The 27,001-nt window shown below is 39.2% G+C and overlaps 1 protein-coding gene across 6 annotated transcripts; it reads right to left on the bottom strand.

Moving 5' to 3' along the window:
- Positions 1-14,072: 14,072 nt before the first annotated feature.
- FAM76B (family with sequence similarity 76 member B) lies at positions 14,073-26,939 on the bottom strand. 6 transcript variants are annotated; one of them, XM_071432743.1, is made up of 10 exons: positions 26,625-26,938; positions 26,445-26,509; positions 25,899-25,953; positions 24,159-24,314; positions 23,107-23,303; positions 21,132-21,179; positions 20,852-20,932; positions 20,049-20,184; positions 17,290-17,391; positions 14,073-16,657 (listed from the first exon to the last, which is right to left on the bottom strand). In XM_071432743.1, exons 1-10 carry the CDS (start codon positions 26,727-26,729, stop codon positions 16,568-16,570), a joined length of 1,035 nt encoding a protein of 344 aa, XP_071288844.1. In that variant the 5' UTR covers positions 26,730-26,938; the 3' UTR covers positions 14,073-16,567. The 6 variants fall into 6 exon arrangements, with proteins under 6 accessions (XP_071288844.1, XP_071288845.1, XP_071288846.1 ...); XM_071432744.1 differs by having other exon boundaries at positions 20,049-20,181; XM_071432745.1 differs by lacking the exon at positions 21,132-21,179 and having other exon boundaries at positions 26,625-26,939.
- Between the last annotated feature and the right edge of the window lie 62 nt (positions 26,940-27,001).

Raw genomic sequence — 27,001 nt, 5'->3', positions numbered from 1 at the left:
GGGACTCCTTCCACTCCAAAAAAAGAAGACTAAAGTTAAAACAAGGTGGGCTCAGATTCTTATCCTAAACACATGAATTTAAGAGGACAGTGTATCCTCTGCCTTCAGCATAGTCTTTCTGTATTTAAGCAATTTAGGCAAGTATAAATGAGATCAGCATACCTTTCAGACACCTGCAAGGAAAACACTCAAATAGCAAAACATAATTTCCATACAATTCCAGTAAGTGCATTATGCTGGTAATTTAATGACTAATTGCAAAATCTATTATCTTGGAGATGAAAAGATTTTTGGAAGATTTAAGATCAGATTTCAAGTTTAAGAGAAGCAGGAAACAAAAAAGAACAATAAACTAAATTCTGGTAAACACATGCATGACTCAAAATCCTGCAATAGAAACAGCTGTAACTTACATACACATTAACATGATTACAATTACATGATATGTGGGAAAGTTGAGCTCTGTATCAAATGGAATTAAAAAAATTCAGAGAACAATTGAAAATGGAAAGGACAGAGAAGCATGTGCCTTGCTTTGCCAAAACTGAGGAGCAAGTGCCTAGAGGACCACAGCAGTAACAATTACCAGGCAGAACAGCAACATCTGGACAAGGCTTGGGGGGCCAGCATCTTCCAAAGCCATCCATCAGAACTGCCAGGTGTGCAAGGTGTCTCAGGCACTGGACTGTCTAAGGCAACTTACTCAGCAGTGCACAGATAAAGGAGTAGGGGGACAACAACCCAGGAAAACATGGAGAGCAAACTCTTATGTTAGAGGTGAAAGAGCTTATAAATATTGTTATGGGGACCTGGCTGGGTGAGAAACCCATGGTTGCACAGTGGGACAAGACAGTGACTCTTGCTGGGTAAAATCTGCCTCTGAAGAAGAGGCCTGCTTGTTTTGAAGACTTGAGTTGGACAGAAATAATGGAAAAGCCTTCTAATGGCTTCTCTCGATTGAATAAATTTAGCCTCCTGTGCCTATCCTAATGACTAGAAGGAGAAATTGAATATTTGGGGCAAGAAAAAGCATGCTGAGCTAATTTAGAGCCATTTTTCAAATAAGCTTCTGGGCCAGCGGTTGGTATTGGACTTGATGATCCTTGTGGGTCCCTTCCAACTCAGGGTATTCTGTGATTCTAGGTTTCATCAACATTTTGGTAAGTCTGAAGTATTTTCCCTTTTGTCTCAGTCTCTGAAAGGAAAATAATCTTCAGTTTTCTAGACTGTACATAACAGCTTCAAGTGCCCAGAAGGCATAAAAACATGCAAATCCTTGGCCTATCTGGGAAAAAGAGTGTCCTGAGAGCAGTCGCTGAAATGCTGGAAACCATAAGCCATTAGTGGTGTTGGCATAGATACACGTAATGTAAACTGGCAGCACAGACTCAAAACATTAATACCCAAGTAAAATTAACTCTGCACACTTGTAAGTACAAAGAAATGCCAAATAACTGCTTTGCAAAGAATGGTAAAATATGATGAAATAGAGAAAAGCAGACGATAAACACTTTAAAGGAAATAAAAGTTGTGTTAGTGCCTCCATTTTGTTCTGATCTAGTTGACCTACTTCTAGAGATATACACATCTAATGCACACAGCTTATGTGCACAGCTTATCCCTTGTAATATATCAGTGTGTTAACTTAAATGATGCCAGTGCTTTGGAATCAGGAAGTCAAGGATGATAGCAGATCTGTTGTGCAATGATCACAGGCAAGGGAAGGATAGACACCAGCTAATTCAAGAAGACCACAGGAGACTAACACAAAGAAAGTGCATTTCATTTGGAATGAAGTTAGCATGCCCTTACCCAGTGGGACATGAAGCAGATTCCAGAACTGCTCTTACTACACCACCACCATTTTGTATAAGACCAACATTTACACATACACAGATAATAAGAACAGGAAAGGTTTTCTATACACGCAAATCCTACTTCTGTCAGAGACTCCAGGGCATGATGTTAGTCATCCCAGAAGTAAACTCTAATCATTCAGGGCTATAATTAGACAAGCAGGCAAAGGTGGGCCAAATATGCCTTTTAAGAAAGTCAAACCCAGTCTCTTGGCCTGGGTCAACCAAAGCCAGGGTGGGAGGCACTGGGAAGGGCAGAAGTGAGACCGGACACACGTGCTAGAAATCTCATGAGATTGAGATTGCTTCTGCTGCTTCTCTTCCTTTTACCCCAGCTCCTTTATAACCATTGATCCTTCCCACAGCCATAATCCTGCCTCCATAGGACCTTCAGCCTGCACCTATTATCCTGCTCCTAGAGGCTGTTTGGGAACATCTCCTCCACAACCCACCCTGGGAGAGGAGGGGATAAGCATCCTGCTCTTACTCTTCACAATGAACAGGAGAAAACCAAAAGGAAAAGGAGAAGATGAAAAAGTGTGAACATCTCTAGTCTAAACAATCAAGGAAGACAAAAAGAGCATGGGAAAAAGTAATCTGAATTCCATCTGTAAATGGGAAACTAAAAGCAGAGGTGAAGTCCCAAGAAGGCTGGTGGAGGAACCAGAATGGCAATCTATCTCTCCTAAAAGTGATGCAGTGTCAAGCTCAAATCTTACTTGCAATATTTAAGATTTAAGACAAAAAAATTAAGTATGTGTCTAATAACCAGCATTCAGCAGGTAGTTCAGCCATGTTTTTAAAGCCTCTCTAATTTCCTTCTTTTCCTACATCTAATGTCAGATATTTACTGAGATCTATTTACTTTCCTTCTCAGTCCATGTAGCTATCAAGTATATGTATTTTACTAAAACATCTGGAGTTACTGTGGATGTTTTCCAATATTGTCTGTTCTCTTTGTCTTATTCTAGTGCTTTTCTAGTGTCACTATGTGAAAGCAAAAACAAAATTAATATCCACAGCCAAATTGAGGTTCAATTCATGAATACAAACCTAGAGAGGGATAAGCAGAAATTCCCTCTGCTGTCATGCATGGCATTCATTTCTCTGTTAATTAATGCCTCTTTTCCCTTAGGATTGCTTTGTCCATTGATAATTTCTCAAAACAGCTCATTATTTTATCCAGCTGATCATATTGTTGCTTTATACAAGGCATTCATTATTTTTCATCTTAAGAATTACTTTTAAGCCTCAGTGTAGAGACAAGATGTTTTGCTCTTGTTCTTCCTGAAGGGCTTGTATTTTAATCAATTCACAACATAATTGCAGTGTTTCGTATAAACACCAACCTAAAATTTAGATCTTAACTAGAACATTCTCCATTTATCCAGTTAAGTGCTTCAGTGTTTCCCAACAGTTTTGTGTTTGACCATCTAATGTTGCTTAAGGTATTTTCATAGGGCAGAGATATTTTCCTGGATAGAGAACTGAAGCAAAGTTGGAGAGTTCATCAAAAGAACAAACAGATCCAGATTTGCACTACTGATGGGGGTTGAGCTTGTCTCCCCACACAGCCAGCCCAGGATGCTCCCAGGTTTCCTGTGCCAGCACCAGCTCCAACCCAGAGCAGCCAGCCAGGCTCACCAGTCACTGAATTACTGCTGCTTTTCCCCAGGTGTCAGGGCCACCACATGCTTCTGCCTGTTAAACCTTTTTGTTGCATAAAGCATGGAGGGGCAGTCTGGTCTACTCAAAGATGTCCCTCCCTGCCCATGACAGGGATCTGGAAGCTGATGATCTTTCAGATTCTAAAATTCTGTCTTGTGAAGTGGTTGTAATTTGACAGGTGTTCATTTTTTTCTGATAGAATTTAGTTCAGCCTGCAAGATGTGGCAGGCAATAATATTCTTCCTCTAGAAGGATGCGTGGTGCTCTCCTGGAGAAGTCTGCCAATTCATTTTGGATATTGGCAACAAGCTGGATTTCTCTCACAAAGCCAGGATGCAGATCAAACAGGAACAGCAAGCAGCAATAGATCTTCTCTTTGCCATGAATAGGTACTATAAATTCTTTAACAGGTTACTAAGCCTCTTTGCATTCTTTGACAGAACCAGTTGTGGACTTGGCTATTTATGCTGTTATTCTGTTGCCAGAAGGAGGAAAGAGGAGCAAGATTACACAGCAGTGATCTCATGATGTCCTCTCAAGATATGCCAGGACTGCAGTTGTGATTGTGTAGCTGGCACTACAGTCTTCTGCAATCTCAGCCTTATAGGAATGGGACTGGAAGAGCTTATCAGCAACACAGATTGAAATGTCAGGAATAGTTCAGCTGTTATACAATGGCATAGGTTGGAAAAAATATAGAAATGATAAAAAAGTAATTTAGGGTGAAAGGAAGTTCTTTTTAAAAGCTTCATGCTATCAAACTGTGAGAGAGAAAAGATCCTTAAATCCTTAAGACGGTCTGCAGCCTGACATTTTTCACTCCTCTTGGTTTTCCAGATAGTTGTGATTAAGGAAAAAAATACCTTGGCTATCAGTATCTGGTTCCTCTTCTGGGATACTGTCTTGGCAGGAAGTAAGACAACCTTCCAAGACATGTTCTCCCTCCACAAATACAACTAATTTTTGTTAGAAGACTAGCATCATCCCGATTTCATGCCTGCTTCAGGATAAGATTGCCCACTTCTGTGTGTTGATTGGAGTCCCAGGAAGCCATCTGTTCAGGAGACATAGGTTTCCCAAAGTACACTAACCTGTCATTTAGCTCCATCCCAGACTCAGAGACAAGATTACAACAGACAACCAATTTGGGTTCCAGCTGGTGATACAGGGGAAGGGTTAATTACACCTTTGAGTACTCCTCGATTTTGACAAGTATTAACTTACCAATAGCATGAAGGGTCATTTAAGACATATTAAAAACACTGGGGAATAAAAGAGTTATTAAATTGTGTTGGTTTAGAGTATTCCTGTGATATTTCAGCTCTAACAGTAATAAATTTGTTATTTGTTTTTCATACTAATATGTTTCCATTTACTTGGCAAAAGTGATGACAACAAAAGTTCTGTCAAAATGTCACTGGATCACATGAGAAAGTAAATACTTAGAACAATGATTTGCTTAAATTATCCCCTCTGGCCTCCTTGGAGGTAATTTAGGATCACTGGGTTCTAGTATTGTCAAAAAGAGCCTGTGTAGAATACCATATGGTTAAAAACATAATGAGTTTTACTAAAGTTCAGCAGAAGGTGTGTGTTTGTATGCAGTGACTAAGCATATGCAAGTAGGAGGCAATTACAGATGGCTGGAAATATGCTACTACTGCAGAACACATATGATGTTTTGTATCACAGAGCAGAAAGCAGAAATGCTCCAAAGTACCAAGCCTGGCTACTAGCTAATACCCTGATTCTGAATCTGTGTTATTTAGGGCCACAGCATCACACTCAGCTGCAGACCAGCAACAAAAAGTTGCTCACTTCTGCTTCTTAGATTGAAAACAAGTTAATGCAATCATGGAAAGTATGGAGAGGTAAGGAGAATAGACCAAGTGGGAAACAATGTGATACATCCAGTAAAAGCCCCATTAAAAACAAAGGTATTAATTAACAGCCATGCTTAGAGCACTTAGGAAATTAAATCTCTTTACTACATATGCCAGTGGTTAGCCTGCATTCTCTCCTCCATTTTGGGATTGCCTTATGGATTTTTTACCATACTACAGTTTTGAGATTGGTTTGGGCTGCTGCTGACTGTCAAATGTTAATTTGAGGAGTGTCCATTCTCTGAGGTAAACTCTACATGTGTATTTGCCACTTTACCTAAGCAGTCACTGGTGCATGGAGATATCAGCCCTCACAGTATTTGCCAATTTTCACCTCAATTGGAGATGAAGGTATCCTGGAGAAGCTTATCAAGGGATTGCTTTGGAAGTGCTGAGGGGGAACTGTCATAAATGTGAGGTTTGTTGGAGAGGTCAGGGAAATAAACAAGTTGCAGTCCCTTCCCACCCATGCAAAGGAACAGAGACCTGGCATTGGATGACAGATTTGTATTTGGAAAAGAGGTATTTACAAAATAAACCCAAAACAACAACTTCAAAACCAAACCACAAACCACTCCCTATTCCACCCATTTATGTTTCAAACCAAAGAACAATCCTACTGATGTCTACCAACTGATCCAAGGTGGGCTGAATGCAAAGAGACGCCCTGCTTTTAAGAGAAAATAGGTCTATAAAAGGATACAAGGCATGACTAGGACCCACGCTACTGCTCCCATCAGCTTTGCACTAGGCAAGAGAAAAGACAAATAACAAGGCATTTTATAGAGATATGAAAATATATTTATATTCTAAATAAAAAATATTATATGATACATTATATATTATACAATACATTGTATTGTATAATATTATGGTGTATTCTACATAATTATGTTTTATATAAATTGTACATATAATTTATATAAATTAAAGCTACTCACTTCTTGCTTTATTTTCCTCTCTAAGGTCTATTTAGCGACATTATTGTAGGGTCAGCAGGGCATAGAATTCTGCCTTTAAGCCTCAAAATTGCATCAATGAGTGCAATTGCATCTTGAAAGTCTGGGAAAATGAAAAGAAGCAAGCATTTCCCACTTGGACATAGAAGGCAATATACATTACCATACTCCGGCCAGAATTTGCATGTACAGCAAAACCATAAGAAATAAGTCAAACAAAGGCCTTTTTAGGAAAAGTTACTCTAAGAGCATTCACACTTCCTCTGTTAGGGAGTAAGACCCATATACAGTGGTGTAAAATAGGCTCATCCAGAGGACAAAAATGAAAACGCTTTTTTTTACTCTAAATTGCTCTCTGGTGGCTTGATGGGAAGCACAGACTGACTGTCCCCCTGGTGGGCAGCGTGAATGGCCCCAAGCGCCAGAGATGTTTATTCTGGTGGAACTGGTCATTGAAAACATCTCAGCTTGATCTTAAGCTAACAAAGCTGTACTCTGAGCAACCTGAGATCTACTCCTCAGGGGCCCACGATCTGCACTGCCTCACAGATTTCCCCTCTCAAGGCTTCCATCTTCTGAGTGGCCATCAGTAATGTTTGAGTGGGGCTGGCAGCACACCTTCTAACAGCCCTTCAAAGGGACTGAGAGAGGGACCCCCCGGCAGGATGGGCACCCAGCAATTCTGCCCGCCTCTCTCTTGTCTAAGAAAACAGAGCCCTTGCTGCAGCAAGGTGTGCTGAAGCTTCCTGGGCTGTGCAGTGCTGTCAGTCCCAAAGACCTATGCTCCACTGAGAGGTAACGTGTGGTGGCTTGATGGGAACAGCCTCTGCCAGCCTCCTGGAGAATGGCTGTAGGTGGACATGGGCTGGACCTCAGCCACCCCGGCGCGTGGGATGAACTGGAGAATAGAGCCACTCCAGGGTGGGCCGCAACAGCGCTTTCACTAGTGCCAGCACCCAAAAACTGGGCATCCCTACTGTTGGTAAAAAACAGCCCTAGAAAAACGGCTGGAAATATATTTTACATTAAGGAGCTGATGGCCCTTCCCCCCTCTCCCGCAGATATACAGTGACTAATTTATTGACTCCTGGAAGAACAAATCTTACTGCGAAGAGGAAAAGTCAATGGTGTTAATTAGCAGCAAAGTGGTATAATTGAATAAAAGTACTAGGAGAATCTTTGAATACACTGATCCTTGAGGGCAGAGTCACAGTCTTTAAATCCTAAGCCAATGAATGTATTAACAAAGAAAAACCATCACGGAAATTGAGATAAAATTGATTGACTTATGGACATTTTGGCCAGAAAATGCAACTACGGTTACAACTCTAGTGAGATTTAAGAAAGAGAAGTTAGGCTAGAGGAAACGTCCAATGGGTTTAAAGAGAAAACTTATTTCTCAAGAAATGATTTTCTGTCAACTACCAAAAAAATTCTTTCATGTTCTACTGAAGAAGCAGAGATATTTTTAGACTACATAAATTACTGTTTTTATAAGCTCAATTCTATTTTAGTAAATAATATATCAATATCTGTGTTCCTAACTATAGTCGAAGAATGAAAAACATGTTTTTGTTCTGTTTTCTAAAGCATACTCATTTTTTTGTCTTTATAAGATCAAGCATGTTTATCAGCCTGATAGCAATCTTGACAGTAGAATCAAGCTCATGAGTGCATTCTGAATCACTATAAAATTCATATTTACTGCTTTTTAAAATTATCTCAATAGCTTATGTTTTTTTTTTCCAACACTATCACCTAGTTTACTCAACTTAAAATGTTATCTATGACAGAATTATGAAGGGATTAAGATGGTATCTGATTTTTGCTATGGTTTCTGTATGCCTCAGGAACAATACTGAGTGAGTTGTTGCAAGGATACTTTTCAGGAAAATGCAAATGTCCTCATGATAGCAAGTCAAAAAGAAAGCTACATTCCTTATTCAAGTGGAGGACTATTCTCCTGACACAAGGAAAGATGTGAAGAGCTACTCTGTAACTGTGAGTTTGCTTTTTCAAATGAATTAATAAACTAAAAATATATAATAATATAAATGTTGTGCAAAGATAAAATTAAAACCCCAACAGTTCCAAAATGCTGCTTTTCTGACTCTTGACTTAGGATTTTGATACACATCCAAACCCAGATTTAATAAAGCAGAAGTTGTTTGAGAAGAACAGTGCTTGGGATTTGGCTGACAAGAGGTGATTCAGACTGAATGTGATCTACGACTGTACTTCAGCCATAGGCACACTTGGCAGAAGGTAAGAGGTATTTATGGATAAAGGGAAAGCAGCACTGCACACACTCCTGGGGTCCTACATGCTCCACACCAAACTTAGAATGCTGTCTCTTAACAAAAAACAAAACAAAGCAAAAGGGCTTTAGAGATCTGGACAGCAAGATAAGTACTCTTGGGAACTTTACTATTTTCAAACAGACTTGTTTCTGACTTTGCATAGTATGAGAATTATATCATGTTGGCAGGAGATTAACAGGAAAGAAATAGATGGGAAGTTACTTCTCCTTGCTCTGTTTACTTGAAATTTGCTACCAAAAATAACATTTAGAAATGTTTCTTCATGCAAAGCTATTTCTTTTACAAGCTCAGCAAACTATCTTGACGGTTATGTAACAATCATACATATAATTTGATATGTTTCCCTAGTGCAGCACTCTGCCTAGCAGGTGAATGGCTACTGCAAAAAATGTTGGGGTTTTTTTCTGGTCTATTCAAATGAACTGAACACTGTGAGGGAAAAACTGAACACATCAAAATGTTGCTTACCTATTTTTTTTTCATTTAAAAATACTGTGTTTTAATAGATGAAGGAAACCTGTTTAGATTTTAGAATTACAGGACAGTTGAGGTTGGGAGTATCCTCTGGAGGTCATCTGGTCCAACCCTGTTGCTCAAGCAGGGCCACTTGGAGCCAGTTGCCCAGGATCATGACTGGGTAGCTTTTGAGAATCCCCATGGATGGAGACTTTACCACCAGCTAAGGAACTTGTTCCACTGCACAGTCATCCTCACATAGAAAAAGCATTCCAAAGTACTATATTTCAGCATTTAGGATATTCTCATTTTAGCCTCAGTGTTGAACAGGAACAGCTACCCACTGTGGGCGCTGGCTGCTACACAGAAAGCAGAACCATACACTGTGGGGTTTAGGCAGCATCTAGTGGCTAATCTTAGGTAGGCAGCCATCCTATTTAGCTTTATTTTCCCTTTATAGATTTAACATCAGGAAGTAAGGGGAGAGATGCATTCCATCACTTTTGATAAACATGATCCAACGGTGTGTTTGCTTTAAAAAAATCTTTACATATCACTGCCTTTAGAGACAACTAAAAGAAAAAAAAAACCAGTGTACCAATCCCACCTTAAAAACTGGAGCATATTTATGACTGGAAAAAGACTGAAGTATCTTTAATGAAAGAATGACAAAATAATTTTCAAATGCATGTTGCAAGGCAATTTGTTTTCTATGCAAAATAGCACCATGCCATTCCAGTAAGAGGAGGTACCAAGTGCTCACTCCACTTTTGCAGATGTTATAAAATAGTTGGAGGCCATCTTGTGCACATGATCTTGTGCACAGTGATCATGAAACCTACCTCAGGGATGGGAAAGGTCATGGAGCAGATCACTGTGTGTGCATCCCATGGCACATGCAGGAAAACCAGGGGATCAGGCCCAACAAGCATGGATTTAGGAAAGGCAGGTCCTGCTTGACCAACCTGATCTCCTTATATGCTGACCCACTTAGCAGATAAGGGAAAGGCTGTGGATATTCTGTCTGGACTTTAGTAAAGCCTTTGACACCATTTCCCATGGCATTCTCCTGGACAAGCTGGTTGCTCATGGCTTGGACAGGTGCTGCTCAGTGGATAAAAAACCAGCTGGATGGCCAAGTTCTGAGAGTGGTGACGAACACAGTTACATCCAGCTGGCAGCTGGTCACAAGTGGGGCTCCCCAGGGATCAGTATTGGGGCCACTCCTGTTGAATGTCTTTATCAGTGATTTGGGGAAAGGAATTGAGTGCCCTCAGCCAGCTTGCAGGTGACACCAAATGTGATTGTTGATCTGCTGGAGGGCAAGAACAGTTTGCAGAGGGAGCTGAACAGACTGCCTTGATGGGTTGAGGCCAATTATAAAAGATTCAGCAAGGCCAGGTGCTGGGTCCTGCACTTGGGTCACAGCTGGAAAGGCCTGGGGGTGCTGGCTGACAGCAGCTGAACATGAGCCAGCAATGCCCAGGTGGCCAGGAAGGTCAGTGGCATCCTGGCCTGGATCAGCAATGGTGTGGCCAGCAGGAGCAGGGCAGTGACCGTCCCCCTGTACTCAGATTGGTGAGGACACACCTCGAATCCTGCATCCAGTTCTGGGCCCCTCAGTGCAAGAAGGGGCTGGAGCGTGTCCAGAGAAGGGACACGGAGCTGGGGAAGGCTATGGAGCAGAAAGCTGATGAGGGCTGGCTGAGGGAGGCTGGGGGTGCTTAGCCTGGAGAAAAGGAGGACTGGTAGGGAAATACTGCTCTCTAGAACCACCTTAAAGGAGGTTATAGTGAAATGAGAGTCAGTCTCTTCTCCCAGATAACAAGTGATAGGAAAAAAGAAAATAACCTTCAATTGCACTGGGGGGGTTTATATTGGTTAGTAAGAAACATTTCCTCATGGAAATGGTTGTTAAGCATTGGAACAGGCTACCTAGGCAAATCCCTGAAAGTGTTCAGAGAATGTGTAGATTTTGTACTTAGGGACATGGACTGGGGGGGTGGACTTGGCTGGGTTAATGGTTGGATCTCCACAATCTTTTGCAACTTAAACTCCATGATTGTATAACAAAGGCTTTTTGCCTATGGTAACTTCATTGAATGATGCACTCTGTCAGGTAAGTGACCAGCAAGCAAATCCTTGTAGATCTTGAAGGAATGATTGAAATTACTGTTCCTGGTTGTGTTTTGTAACATGCACTGCAACTACAGCACTGCAATAGGTTGTATGAGCATTACTAAACTGCTTCAGCTGAATCAGATTGAATTAATTGTTTGCCTTTCAGCAATGGTTTAAGTTATTCCAGCAAATACACCTTTACAGCTCTTCCTCTTTTTGGAAGGTTGTAAAAAGTTCCTAAGGAATCTCTATAAATAAAACTAAAGACATGAGTTGATGCATCTGATAAAGGACAAATTGTGAATGCTTTACACCTTTTACTGAAATACAGCAAAACACATTTATCCGTTGATTCAAATAAGGGAAAACATGAGTTTTCAGCACTCAGTTCAAAACACATTGCTCTAAGGCACTGAAAAAGTGGGAGAGGTGTTACAACAGGAGGTAAAAATCAATTTGGGAAAAATCAATTTGCAAATTCTAATACCCACAGAAGCCATAGGAGGAACACATCACATTCCTCTGACCCAACCTGTAGTAAGATTGCCTGGGTCTAAACTCTCACCTATTTGTTAGTCCGATGTATTTTTGTTTGTCCACAAGCCTTCTGCAGTCAAAAGAAGACCCTATAAAAGTAGTCTTCTGCTTACACCTCCAATACTGACCTTTTGTATGCAAAAGTGATACAGGTTTAACTTTAGCCTTCAGTATTCTGCAGAAGCTGGAAGGCCTGTTTTACAACTGACAATTAAAAATGAATGTACTTACCAAGTACTCCAAAGTCAGAAACCTTTAGCAGAAGGAAAATAGACACTTCACAAATGAGTATCTACTGTCCCCTGGCTTGCCTAGCACATCAGCATCTATGGCACTTAAACCTCCTTCAGTCAAAACGCAAAATTACCTTCACCCACCAGGAGATATACTGAAGAGAAATTGCCAGGAGCAACAGGGTCAATTAGAACAGTGCCAGTGTACTCCAATGAACAGTTCCAAAGGCAAACAGACAACTCCAGACTTGTTTTCTGTTTAGGTTAAAGCAAGGGAAAATGTCAATGATTCATGTGCTGCTGAGTGACATACCTTCAAGGACAACTTCTGTCTAATGTGTGAGAATAGAGAGATAGTCACTTGGAGTTGTATAGTGAAATGTGCACCATTACCCAGCAGGGGTTATGGTATGCAGTGGTCTGTTGTAGTTTTACCTGTTTTTTTTTTGACTTACACAGTTATGACTAACTGCTTAAAAAGTGGATGTTACATCTTTGTATTTCAATTTAATCAAGCAGTTTATTCTGTTCATTTCTAAAACCTGGGCTCTAGTATTGCTAAAAACAAAACCCAACAAAACCAAAAATCTCCCGTAAGCAACACTGCATTTTACAGATATAGAAAGTATGTATCTCTTGAAAGAACCCAGCTGTGCGATTCACTACATTCAATAAACAAGTAACATGGTTTCTCAGAGGTCTCTCTTCCCCATTCGCCCTGACATCTCCATTATCCTCCTCCTTTCTCCAGGAGCAGCACAAACATCTCCTTTCACTGCAATAATCCCCCTGTCCAATACCCCCTACTTCTTCTGTGAGATTCAACAGAAATAATTTCTGTACCTCAGTAGTATCAGTACTTCTTCCACTAAGAAAGCTAAAGCAATTGCAAATAATATATCAGAAAATGTATATTCTATTGTAGTACCAATATTTTAGTCATCATTTGAATGAATAAAAACGACATGAAAAGCTGTTACTCCATTTCAAAAGCTATAGTTTATAATCAAAAACATCAGTGTTTTCATAAAAATCAGTGTGGATTCTGAATTTTTGAAGGTACTAAAGACCATAAAGAACTGCCTGAATGCCTATACACAGGTTGTATCAGTTTAAATCTTCTTTAAGGAAATTTGCTCCAGATGATGCAAATATCTTTTCAGGAGACAACTGGTTACATGGCCAGTTACACACATTTTCCACGTGTCACATGAAAGCCACACCTAAAATAAGTACACCACACCTAATTTTGACTAGCTCTCAGCTTTAAAAATAAATGGCCTCAAAGCTGCTGCTGCCAGTTTGCATTAAAATTAGTCTGAGAGCAATCCAGCATTAGAACATTAATATACCTAACACAAAGTATCAACAGTTTTGAGATGCTCTGAAACTCAAAGATTCTCTCAGTAATTGCCTTGACCAGATAGAGAATCTTACTCTCTTGTTGGACCTGTTTTTTTTGGTTGTTTTGGTTTTTTTTTTGGGGGGGGGGTTTGTGGGTTTTTTTTTGTTTTTTTTTTTTTTTTTTTTTTGTTTGCTTTTTTTTTTGTTTTGTTTGTTTTTGCTTTGAACTTTAATTCTTGAACGAGAAGTATTCTTCTGGATAGGGGAAGGACGAAGATTGATTGCTGAGAAAAATATAAAATGAGATTTACAATCTGCAGGACCAGAGCTCTAAACACTAGGAGCCACTGTGACTGACAGCCAGCAGGATGCTGCTGTGGGCACCTAACTCCTGCAGACACAAGAAAGGGAACAAAGAAATTATCAATGTCACTTCATGTGGTTTTCTTCTCGATAGGAAAATATTTCTATATATTATAATTCTGTTGTAGAAAACAAAAATATTTTCATGAGACAAAATACTCTGTAGCTGTAGTTTGTTACAATCTGTAGACAGCCCAACATGTCTAATTTTAACAGAAATTGAAATATTAAATTCTGCCCATTTTTTGACCACAGACTTTTAGTGAGTAATGTAGCATGAAAGATTAACACAAAATATGGATTTTTGAATAATTTTTAAAAGACAGATGAATGTTTTGACAAGATTTTATTGTGAAACATTGGATTTAGAAAAGGTACAAAATGTCAACGGTCAGATGTGTGCCAGTACAGGATTTCAATTATCTATACATGTGGACAGCTGAACAGCTTCACTGCAGAACGTGGATTTGGACAAACTATCTAAAAGGGGGCTGCAATATTCACAGGCTTAAAATACATAAATAACTTGAGCCAAAATGGCCATTACTGGTCAATGCTAATCAACATCTGGAAACAGGCTAAAAAGCACAATACAGTACAACAATCTCCTCGCAGATCCACGTTTAAAGAACATCAGTTTATTATGTAAATCATCTACTGCTCCAGAACACAATTCTCAGGACTGGGATTCAGTTGGCTAATTAAGAACTTTAAAAAATTAATGTTAAAAATGAGATTATGTAAGAAAACCCACAGGTATTTAATTAGAACTAAACACTCTGAAACCCGTAAAAATTCTTCTGACTGGGATTTATGAAGTCAATTACTTCTAATACAGAACTTCTGCTTGTTTCTTTAAAATGTCCTGACTGCAGCTTGAACTGATATCATTAAGTAATCTTAATTCAAACACTTAATTTTGCTATGCATTTCTGTATTTTAAAACTCATTTCACTGAGTATGGGTCACCATCAAAATGGAAAAAAATGACCCAATTATTAAATCTGAATTAATAAAAGTCATAAATTTGTATACTAAAAAAATTAATAACAACCCCAAAGATAGCAGCATTCTCTACCCTAGTTTAATATGTTTAAAGAGGAGCTTTCATAAACTTACAAAGTTGATTTTAGGGTACAAAAATACACATATACTATACGAAACAAGATAGCTTAATTTTTTCATATTTTTCAGTAGTCTGTCGCTGCTGGAACTCATTTGAACTATTGAGAAAGTATTCATAGTTCAGTACCTGGGTGAACAGCCAAGGGTCTATAGACTTTTGTTCTTCAATTAAAAATGTGTAGCTGTTTCTACACAATTAAGCTTGCTGAAATATCAACAGCTACCCTGTCACCAGTCAGTATCCAGAGCTGACTTAAACCTTTACCCATGTAAGTCTACTTCCTTTTATGCTGATTCATAACTTACCTTCCTGAACAGATACCTTGGGGTATACTAAATTATTGTTTAATAGAAATTTCTGAATATGACTCATGTCCATTAGGAGCAGAGCTAACCTTAAACTGATGTAATTTAGAATGAAAATCCACCCAAAACATTAAAACCCACCCTACAACACCACATCCATTCCCTTAATTAATTTCAAGACTTCCCTTAATTAATTTCAGTTTTGGCTACTCTTTTCTCAGTGTGCATCTTCAATGGGGGATGTGAATCTTGTAATTCATTAAGAAGAATCACCATAAGTTACAACCAAGTACATTAAATCAGACAATGGGAAATAAACGCAATTAAAACTTTGACTGTGTATCACTAGCTAAGGATGTAACATTGGAGTACAATGTCTGCTATGGAATTAAAATCAGTGCTGTGCCAAATGGGAAAAATGTATAAACAAACCACAAAACTCCAGTGTGGCAAAAAAAAATTTGTTTTTTGTTCAGGAAGTGTTTGGCATAAGCAGCACTAATAAAATTCTACACCTCACAGACACAAGCTACAAAGGTTATCTAAAGCCAATACTCACTGTCCATCAATCAGCTAGCCAGCTCTTAATGCTGCCTCGAGCACTGCACTAGCCACTTTGATCTTTGTTTCAGATTCCTCTGTACACACATTTATATTTACATAAAACATTTATTAAACATGATTTTTAAAACATAAAAACCTTATGTACAAAATACCAATATTCCTATAAATAAACAGTTGGAGAAAGGCACTTGCAAGAAAAGTCTACAGTAAATCTTACAAAAAACCACACTGCCTCTGTTACTGTACAATAGATAATCTTTCAGTCAGTCCCTATCACAAGAATGTTAAACACTAATTACTTGTTATAACTAAGAATATAACCATTACAGTCGTATTTACACATACATATATGCCTCTTTTTAGTTCCACTTGAGAGCACCATGATTTCCATTCCAAATTTATATTTTCATACAAAGTAAAAGAACAGTTGCCAGAAACCAGTGTTCAGTGTCACTGCAGATTCATGAACTTTTGGCTTACATCATTGTAGTTTAAAAGACTCAGTTGCTACTTTGTAAAAAGTACACCTAGTTTGTTATTGCATGTTGTCCTTTCAGAAAGAGCACTGCTATGTTCTCTATGCAATTCTTTAATACTATTGCTGGCAAAAGGTTTCCAATATAAAAAAAATAAAAACATTCTTCAAGCCAGTTGAAGTATTTCATCTGAACAGTAACTAAAAAATGCTGCATATTAATTATAAAAACATGTAGGAAACATGCCAACTAATCTGGTGTGCAAAAATATTTTTTCCACTACACAGGATTTTAAGGGCTTCACAGAATTACTCAAATGTACATTGAGTAGCAAACCCCACAAAGAACCAGTTCCTCAAGGAGATGTGAGGATACTCCCACTTTTATCAAACTTTTTACCCTTTGACAATGCTGCAACCTGTTTGAGCAGTTCTCTGTTTTTGGCCTGCAACACAGATTAAAAAAAGTATGTTACTGAAATAGTAGTGTCATGTGCTTTGCATTTATGAACAAATTCTGAAAATGTACATGCTAGGAACATTCAGAGAAGGTAATGATCACTTTTCAAAGAACTGTATATGTTTCTTGATATGCATATTCTGTCTTCAACAGAGAAAGTAATCACACTCCCCATATTGCAAAATTTAGTATACCCACTATTGCATTGATTGTCTGCAGTCTGTGATTTGTAAGGCAACTAATTCAGGCTTTCCTTCTGATAAAGCATACTTTAACAAGAGACATCTAGCTGCCAATGTGTTAATGCTGAGTGCTTAAATCAGATCCATAGCCCAATGATAACTGATAAATTGTCACAGAACAGACACAAAAAATAAACTTTGAGAAAGCACGTGAGGTAAGGCTTTACCTTTTTAGTTAAAGAGTGAGTTTAACTCATATGGAAACTGTCTGTTGACTCCAGAATTGCTGCACAATGCATCCAAAGTTAAGCATAGCAATGACCATTCATGAATTTGGTATTACTGTATTGGAGTGAACATGCTGAACAGCCTAAATATATGATCCTTAAATATATGATCTGAAGTACTTCCCAAGTACTGATAAGCAATTACGCACCTGCAACTGTTCCACAGTTTCCTTGTGAGCTTTCTCCATGCTGTTCATCTTTGTCCTCAAGTTAGACTCTTGGTACTGGAAATCTGCCTTTAATTCTGTCAACTGAAAAACACAGATCCTATGAAAATTCCCTGAACTGCAACAGGATACATCTTCTAGTCAATACACGAAATCTTTAGCAAAGGCTCAGGAATCCCAGGAAATGCTGTATTTATTTACTATTGCAGTATTGACAGCTCAGCACTTGAGAAGCAGTTTGAAAAATGTGTATACCTATTTTATATGCAGAAAGCAACTGTAGTCATAGAACCATACTATTGGCTCAGAATTTTGTATAAAATAGGCTAAACCTCAACAAAAAAAATTCAAATGCAAGACTGGTGATTTATAGTTTGCTGTTCTTTTAGCTGTGAGATGCTTACCACAATCTTCAGTTACATCTCTCAGTAATAAGGTGTGGTAACACCCAAAATATCTTTCCTACAAAGACAATAAAAAGGATGTTTTTGTGTCCTTTTATGCTACATTTTGTCCTAAGCAGAAGGAAAAATATATATAATGTATACATTCCAGATTTATTAGGAAATGAAGCCTCTTTGCTAGCAAAGATGCCTGCCACAACATACCAGAGCATAGCCTCCTAAAGTGACTACCAAGACTGCAATTGCCAGCCTTAGTATGTGTTAAATCAGACGTAGTGAAACAGATACTGTTCAAAAGAACAGTCAATCAATGGCCAAGTGCAGGTATGTTGCTATGATGGTACATAACTCCCTGAACACACACTGCTGCTCAAGGCATGCACTTATGGCTGTTGTAGCCTACAGGGCATCCGGTGCAAACCCACATATCTCACACTAAATATAAAAAACTAGTCCCACTTATTGTGTTGCACCACAGTGAAGTATGCAACTAGGCAAGCAAACTACCTGTGAACATTCAGCAAACTGTGGTCCTGTCCTAAATATGAAGTCTCAGGGCCTCACAGTAATGTTGTGGTTTCTCATTACCATTTTGTGCAGAAAGACAAGGCTAGTGCTGCACACAATAAGCATTGATAATGACATGGCTGATACCTTGACTCATAACAGAAAGTGATGAATAAGTATTATCTGTAAAGATGGAGCACTGAGCTGTTTTTGTTGCCATGCAATACAATTCAAAGGTTTTACTTTTGGAGCATTCAAAACTGTTCAAATGCTGTCCCTTCACAAATCTTGAGACACAACCTTAACAGCAATCTCCCACAGGTATGGCTCAGGCTTTTTACCCAGTACATGTCTCCTATCTCACAGTGATAAAAAACTGCAGTTTGTTCATTTGTTGTAATTTTTCAGCAATGCAAACACTGCATAATGTGTTCAGCTTTTGTCCCCCCTGCAGCAGCTGAAAAAGTGACATTCTGAAAGTGAGGACTTTGTGCCTGAAGGAGACTAAGTTCAAAGACCCTGAAGTCAAATAGTTATAGCAGTGGGGATATTAAACTCAACAGATGCTCTCCCTATGGAAACAGCACAAAACAAGTCACTGCAGTGGTTATGCAGAAGTAGGTGACATTTCCTTACCTACCACTTTTGTTAGCTTTGCCCAGTAGATTGAAAATAAAAACTGATAAGTGAACTTCCTACTAAGAAGACCTACTCATGGTCTTCTCCTAGCTTTATAAGAGAAAGATCAGGGCCTAATGTCTGTCCTTTGAAGAAAATACCTAAAGAGAATCCATGAGAGACTGTTCAGCTCTTTCACATTAAACACTTAAAGGCTTTGAATAGCAAGTACTTCCAACACTGGGTATACTTTAACAGTAACATAAATGAAAATAGGATCAATACCCTTTACAAAACACAACTATGTGTAGAAATGAAGATACTGAACTATGGTTTAGAAGTGTAAGCATTTTCCTTTCAGTATGAATGAGTCTTTCTTAACCATCAATGTTTGGTAGGCCACCATGCATTCATAATCAAAATTTTACTTGAAAATATAATAAATTTGCTTGGAATACAATTCCATAACCTACTCAATCCTAAACAGACATTCCAGAGCCACTGTTACAGTGTCCTAAAAGCATCTAGTTATTCAGATGGCAGAGAAATAAAGCAAATGCAAATCAAAGTGTGTATTTGTTGTTATTCCTCTTTTCTTGCTAGTCATTAGTTTGTTGGAAGGGTGAATATTCTGTAAGAGTTCTGCTGAAGCCACTTGGGCCTGATGATTTCACTTAACTTATTGACTGACAGCCACTTAATCCAAGCTTTTCTTCTAGACTCTGACAACCCACAATGACTTGACAACTCATAGTACACAAACTTACCAATACTATAAAAACAAACCACTTTATTTTCATTAATGGAAATTTGGACACCAACTTATTATGGCTAACATTGCTTTAGTTTAAAACTAAATAAAAACTATGCTAAACTCAGAATGGTTACTACTCTTTGCCATGACTCAGTTAAGAGCATGTAAAACATGCTCAAACTGTCTGGCACTTTATCCATGATCTGTGGCATGCAGCCTGAGTAACAGGCTAACTTCTTCATGGCTGAAGTAAGATGAATTACTCTTTGACTTAGGAGACAAAATATATTCATGATACAAGAGTGCAAAAGTTTCCCTTTAGATGCTAAGATCCGATTAGCTGCTATATAAAACAGTTGTATCTGACTGTTGTTTTATCTTATTGTTTTGACATTTTAGGAGATGACAAATCAAAAAACAAAATTATAAAGTTCTCATTAAGCAGGTGTAATTTTTACCTTTTTATCTTTCTCTAAAATAGTCTGATCTCTTTGCTGCAGAAGACGTTTAAGTGACATTACTTCTTCTTTCAGCTGACTTATGAGGACAAAGTTGTCAGTTCCTCCACTGTCTGCAGACTGATTTATAGAGCTACTAAAAGTGAAAACCAATAATTACTTACAGCATCAAAAGAAAAAAGAAGAACACTTTTAAAAAACTTTCAAATTTGATAATTAATAATTCCATAAACATCCTTAAGGACTAATGCAAAAAAAGTATGTACCTGACAGAAATGGATGCAACTGGCAAATTACCTTACTAATGGCACACATTACATACACCTGCAGAAATATAATTCAGTATTAGCTTTGAGGGGGACAAATACCTTTTGACTGAAGCAGCCACTTTTAACTTTTATTCTGACCATTTGGCCAGAGACAGAATAAAGATTCAGTCTCCCACATTAAAGTTCAAAAGAATTCTCTAGATATTGGGTCAGCTTAAAACAGCAGGTTCTACCCTGCATCTAACTGATAGAACAATTTCCTGATGTGAGGGAACACCATGGGGTTGATAACTGTCACCTTGTACATAAGCTTTGTTTAATTTTGCCCCCAACAAAAGCAGGAAAAGAGTGCTACTTTTCTGCTAATAAAGAAACTTAATTGACTGACAGCACTCAGATGCCACCCAATAATCCATCTGGGAGGACACAAGTTTCACATCCCTCATTCTTCAGACAAACAAAGAAAGGCAACTGGCCACAAATCAGTGCTCTCTTTGGTTGAAATGGCTCAGCTTTACAAAAATGTAACTTTACCTATCTCCATTTGATGGCTTGGATTCCAGTTTGGGTTTTTTCTTTGGAGTTTCATTCTGAATAGCTGCAGAGGATTTATGGCTGAAATCAAACAAAATGTAAACCTAAAGCCTCATACTATGCAACTCTCTAGTATCACCATTTGGTACATGTAAAAAAACTAACTCATGCCCCTAAGTGGAATGCTAGAGACTAGCCAGAAATGCAAGAAAAAAGGAATTCTTTAAATGAAAACAGCAAGACAAATTAAAGGAAAATTAATAAATAATATCATATTTACCTCTGTTTCCATAGTCCCTGATCTTGTTCTGGACTCAGATTGCTGATTCTGAAATACGTGAAACGTACTTGGTAACTGATCAAACACGCCGTTACTTGTAAGTTTATGTGAATGTTATCTCTACTTGAGAAAAGTCCCTCCCCCCTTCTTTTTTCCTAATATGGTGAACATTTATGAATTTTCAGTTGGACACTGGAGTTTCTGACCATGCTTTAGCATGTCAGGATGCTATAAAATTACTTCTTGGCTAAATATCTACACTATTACAAGTCACAAGGGGTAGACCTCAAGACGGATGGCCAAACATTTTTGCTGATACCTCCCAGGTTTTGTGAACTTTGTCTTGCTAATCTTGTACTCAGCCAGCTGGTCTAAAGCAGCTCTCCTGGGATTCCCATACTGCTGTATGAACACTGCCTGAAATGGTGCCCATTTGGTGCCATAAGAGTAAAGTTAAGTTTTGGATCCCTGAAAATAACTGCTTCTTAGGTGTAACCAATTGCTTTCAATCGTTTCAAAAGGAACTAATAATGAACACTAAAATAGCAATGGTAGAATGAATAAGATTGCAATGAGTGAAACAGCTCATCTGTATTTCTACCTCATTGTTCCCATTGTCTGATTTTAACACTAACTGAAATGGACAGGGAAAGGAGTCATATTAATTGGACCAGAAGCAATGGACCTGTGGCAGTCTACAGAAAAAAATGTGGGAAACCAGGAGCACTGTCATCTGTATCGATATGAGTACTGCTATAACTCTTGAGTGTATCAGAAGCTCTGTCCAGTAGTAAAGAGTTTATTTTTTTTATTTAATCCCTACTGTACCTGTGCCAAATGTATTAAATTAGATTTAACTTTCTGTAATTCAATTTTCAGCAGAGATTTGAAAGAACAGGAACAGTACAATAACTCAATGCATAGATGAGAAAATTTTTTTCTTCAAATTCCTAAAATGCCAAATATTTTCTCTTTTTTAAAGTGAAAGTATGGGCCTTTCTCTTTTACTAATTACCAATATAATTTCATCTTATTTGGCTTCTATCTTTAAGTCACACTTGGATAGGCAAGTTTCAGACAAGATGAAAAATTATAAGCACTAGAAATGTGAAGTTTAGAAGGAAAGTGTCTGTGTGTCTGGGATCAGGGTCATTACCATTGCAGACATAATATTTACTATCAAACACAAAACATAAGTAGTTCTGAAGTTATGCTGCCACAAATCTATCAATGAAAATAAGAATCATGACTACTATTATAGCAGCACAAAATCCCAAATGAATTCTGGAGTTTATGACTAAATAAGTTTGATATGTAGATTAAGGTTGGTATGCTGCTTATGCCATGGCCAGAGATGATGTGTTGAGAAAAGCTGCAGAAATTGGGAAAAAACTATGTGAAATGTTATTAGAGAGACAGTATCTGAACCGACAGTCTTCTGTCCCTATGTCTGTATCACAGCCACTCCCAAACTGCCTTCTCCAGCAAGACTTGGTTATAAAAGCTAGCAAAGAGGTACAAACTGGCCCTAGACTGAAGGCAATCCCACACTGTTGTTTCTGCTTCTCCTCTTAATTTTGACTACTTGTACACAAATAAGGGTGAAGCAAGTCAGGATGAGGATTCTCACTGCTTTGGCAAATGTAGGTACCACTCAGCAGTTGCTGCATAGAAACCAAATACAAGTTTGCCCTCAAGTAACTCATTTCTGAAGCCATTCCATGAGCCTTTTTCCTAGACCTGTTACCGATTCTAACATCAAGTAGGTTAACAATCACCAAGAATTCCTTTTTTTTTAATGAACCACCTTCAGTCAAACTCCAAGAATCCAAGGATTTTGAAAGACCATGAAGAACAATGTTCTGCTACTGCTTTTGACACCGTGTTTTAAATAGTTTTTCTTACTATCTCAGTACAAACAGAACACAGAAGATGAAGATCTACCAACACCTATTTTAATTTTTGAAATACTTACTTATGATGACTGCTGCTGTGACGATGATGATGGTGGTGATGGTGGTGGTGTTTTGAATGATGCTGGTCTTTCTCAGTAAGAGATGAGGATGAGGAGTTAGAATGTGAAGATCCTAGGCTCTTTCTCTGTTCTTTTGTCTTCTGTAGCACTCTCTTGTAGGACAGCGTGCAGAGCCAACACAACAACTTTCCATCAACCTTTTGAGAAATAATTCAGGTTTTATTTCCAAGTACATTGCACTAGAGAGATGTACTCAATATTTGCAAGGAGATTTTGTTTCACTTCATCCATTATCTTTGGAAAAACAGACATCTTTGGTATGAAACATCGCTATTGTATCTCCAATATATGCAAGTTTCTTTTAGTAAAGTGAATCTTATTCCACTCGTCATTTAAAGTTATGCTACAAAGAGTCCTAGCAATTTTCGGACCTGCTCTACATTGCAGAAATAACAATAACTTTAAAAAAGGACGAGTCTTTTTTACAATGTGTTACTTGTACCAAGTAAATTCTTCTGTAAAAACAGCATTATTCTTGGGTTCAGTCAAGAGGCTTTTGAGGTCATTTTCTCAGCACCTTCTGGAATGAGAAAGTGGCACTCACCAAAGCTATTTAACAAAACAGAACACAAAGGGCTGCTCAGAGCAGTCTACCTCTCTGGTGCTCTACTTAAAGGCAAGGCAGGCAAATAAGAGGTAAAGTGACAGATTCAAGTTATGAACATACATGAGATCCAATGGATGTGAAAATAAAAGTAAAATAAATATCTAAACACGAGAAACCGTTGAGCTGCTTAACTGCTGTTCCCCAGCTACGATTGTTCTGCTAAAACTTATGCCTATTGTTAGAAAGAGTGACTTAATTAAAAGTTAGCTCAGTAGCTAAAATAACAATTGCAAGATACAAAATTTAATTCAAATATTGTATAGCACAGATTAGCAAATTTAATCCAATATTAGAGAACTTAAGATACATTCCTGTTAATCTTTCTCTTCTGGAAGAGGAACACTGTTGTCAGACAAAGCCATGAGAGATGTGGAACAAAGCCTACCTTCCTTCTTCCCTCCTCTTTTCGATCAAAAGCACATTGCTGTTTGCACTGCTCACAGGTCTGGGGTGGGCCATACTTCTTCTCTGAGTTGGTGCAACGCTGGCATTTTGTGCCAATAAATGCTGCAATAATGTTACAATACTGACAAGGCTTGGGCTGAAAAAAAAAAGTTGAACTGAAGTCAATACGTTTGTATTTGCAGTAATGAACACAGGTATTGCAATTTGCACAATGATGCTTCAAAACCAGTAGGACTTTAAATAACCTACCTTAAAGAACATTTTTCCAACCATTTTTATTTTCAGTGCCAAACCTTTCCTCTAAAATGATGCTTCTTCAAGGGTTAAAACCAGCCTGGACTTTCCATGAAAACCCAAACACAATAAAAGAAACACACACATCTATCCTGATCTCTACACGTACTGCTTTTTATTTTTTTAAATAGGTTGACAATTTCTCTCAGTTTTACTACACTACTAAAGAAATTACTTACAGAACTTTGAAAAAAGAGTAACCAAGTGATTTTTTTTAGATTGGAAGTTTCTGATGGCATCCCTCTCCTTTGCACAGCTCAGGGATTCAATAATCCTATAGTTCCAAGATTAGTATCCTAATCCCTGTAATTCTGCAGGAAACTTAAACAAACCAAAAAAGCCCCACCACCAAACAAAAGCCAAGTTCAGGTCTATTTGGTCTGAACTATCAGGTCAGGTTATCAACTTTTATATCATACACTCAACTAGACTTATGGAAAAGTGCTGAAAAAGAAAACTGATGTCAGTTTTCATAGGTAAAAGCAGCTGATTATCTTCAGTACAGTTCTGTTTTTTGATGAACTACTGATAAAATCATTGATGGCTCTGTCCTGCAATTAATTTTGCTACATTTTAAGCTTTTGAAAGCATTTCTTTGTTCAGTTTGCATACACATTCACAAAGTGCCTGACTACATACCAACAGCTATTATGTTTCTCAAATAACAACAGCTATTATGTTTCTCAAGTAAGTTGAATTTCAACTAATATAGTTTATGTCAAGTATAGGAAAGTTAGGGCTTCTTTGTTTCACAAGATTATCTTGATACCTTCTAAAACTCCCATCTGCAGGGCAGCTCAGATACAACGTGTGCATTCACACAATAGAAAAATTCATTTTTCCAACAGAACTGAAGCTAAAATTTAATATGAGAAAATGCAAAGTAACATGGATACAGATAATACTCAAAATCTTTTCTACTTATTAGCTCAACGTGCATTTTGATGCATTAGCCCAACATGCAATGATTAACATGCATTTTTTAAGACTTACATAATATGAAGTATGTGGTATTACTAGATTTTCATATTTACCACTCATTAAGAACAACGAGAGCTAATGGTCTTCCTGCCATGAAGCATGTGCTTATGAGAATATGCAGGGAATAACTTACCGTGCATGGCATGAAATAACATTGCTTTGTTACAAATAGCTATATCGAAATTATTCTTAACTGTTAAGCTATATATAACCCAAAGGGATTTCAATTTGGGAAAAGAAACGGTCACCCACAGAGGAAATCAAGAGATGTCAGGCTTTTCCATCACCTTTCTGGATGGCAATCTATAGCATGGGCTTGTTTTTGGGATTTTTTTTTTTCTCTCAAAAGAAAATAAGAGGATTGATTAGTTGCAAGAGAACTTTGTTTTCGGTTTGAAGCACAAACAAGCTCAACTTCAGCATAAAGAACCGAGTAACTACTCACCGTTCCAAACTGCTTCACGTTTTGGGCACATTTCTTGCATATTGTGTTGGTTTTGCTAAAGAGATGAAATAAAATGGCACAACATTGAATTAGGTGATGAACACACACTTCAATATTCCTCCCCATGCAATTACTTGCAAACAGAATCAGAGAAGAGTTGGGTTGGAAGGGACCTCCGGTCCAATTCCCCTGCCAAGGCAGAGTCACCTAGAGCAGGTGACACAGGAACGTGTACAGGCGAATCCTGAGTGTCTCCAGAGAGGGAGACCCCATCACCCCTCTGGGCAGCCTGTTCCAGTGCTATATACCCTCAGTGTAAATAAGTTCTTCCTCATGTGGAGGTGAAACTTCTCCTGGTTTAGTTTATGGCCACGGCTTCTCGTCCCGTCACTGGGCACCACCGAGAAGAGCCTGGCGCCATCCCCTTGGCACCGGCCTCGGAGATATTTATACGCATTGATGAGATCCCCTCTCAGCCCGCTCTTCCCGGAGCAGGCAGGCCCGGCTCCCGCAGCCGCGCTGGCCCCGAGCAGGCGCTCTCCGTACCTCTCCTGCTGGAACTCGGAGCGGCAGTAGGTGCACTTCACGATAGGGTGGGCGATGCGGCACTCCTGCGGGGGAAGCGCCGCGTTACTGCCCGGCCGGGCCCCGGCCCGCGCTCCGCCCCCGCCCGCCGCCCCGCCAACAGCCCCGGCCGGGGCCGCCCCACCGCCGCCGCCGCCGCACCTTGCACAGCTGCTGGCCCTGCGAGAGCTCCTCGAACGGGTACCGCTGGTTGCACTTGGTGCAGGCATAAAGCGCCGGGGCGGCCGCCGCGCCCGCCGCCGCCATCCGGCGGGGCGGACACGGGCGGGCCGAGGGAGGGGAATGGGGAGGTGCGCCGGGGCGAGGGACGGAGCGGCCGCCGGGGCCGCCGAGGAGGAGCCGCCGCCGCTGCCGCCGCCGTCCCGGTGCCGCTGCCGCCGGTGCCGCCCTGGGCCCCGCGCGCCGCCCGCCCGCGTCCCCCTTGTGTCGGCGGCAGCGGCGTCACCCCGCGCGCGCCCCCCGCCCTTCCCTCCTTCCCTCCCTCCCTCCCTCCCTCCCTCCGCCCCGGGCCCGGGCTC

The sequence above is a fragment of the Agelaius tricolor genome, unplaced genomic scaffold (genome assembly GCF_023055355.1).
Source record: "Agelaius tricolor isolate 1412-34295 unplaced genomic scaffold, bAgeTri1.0.p SCAF_9, whole genome shotgun sequence".
Taxonomy (NCBI): domain Eukaryota; kingdom Metazoa; phylum Chordata; class Aves; order Passeriformes; family Icteridae; genus Agelaius; species Agelaius tricolor.
The sequence above is the reverse complement of the archived record's forward strand: the minus strand, read 5'-3'. Positions and strand labels throughout refer to the sequence as shown.

Coding starts and splice junctions, on each gene's coding strand:
- FAM76B (XM_071432743.1), bottom strand. CDS start 26,729: ATGGCGGCGGCGGGCGCGGCGGCCGCCCCGGCGCTTTATGCCTGCACC. Junction 25,954..26,444: donor TCCGAGTTCCAGCAGGAGAG/GTACGGAGAGCG, acceptor TCATCTCTTTAG/CAAAACCAACACAATATGCA. Junction 16,658..17,289: donor AAACTGTGGAACAGTTGCAG/GTGCGTAATTGC, acceptor TCTGTGTTGCAG/GCCAAAAACAGAGAACTGCT.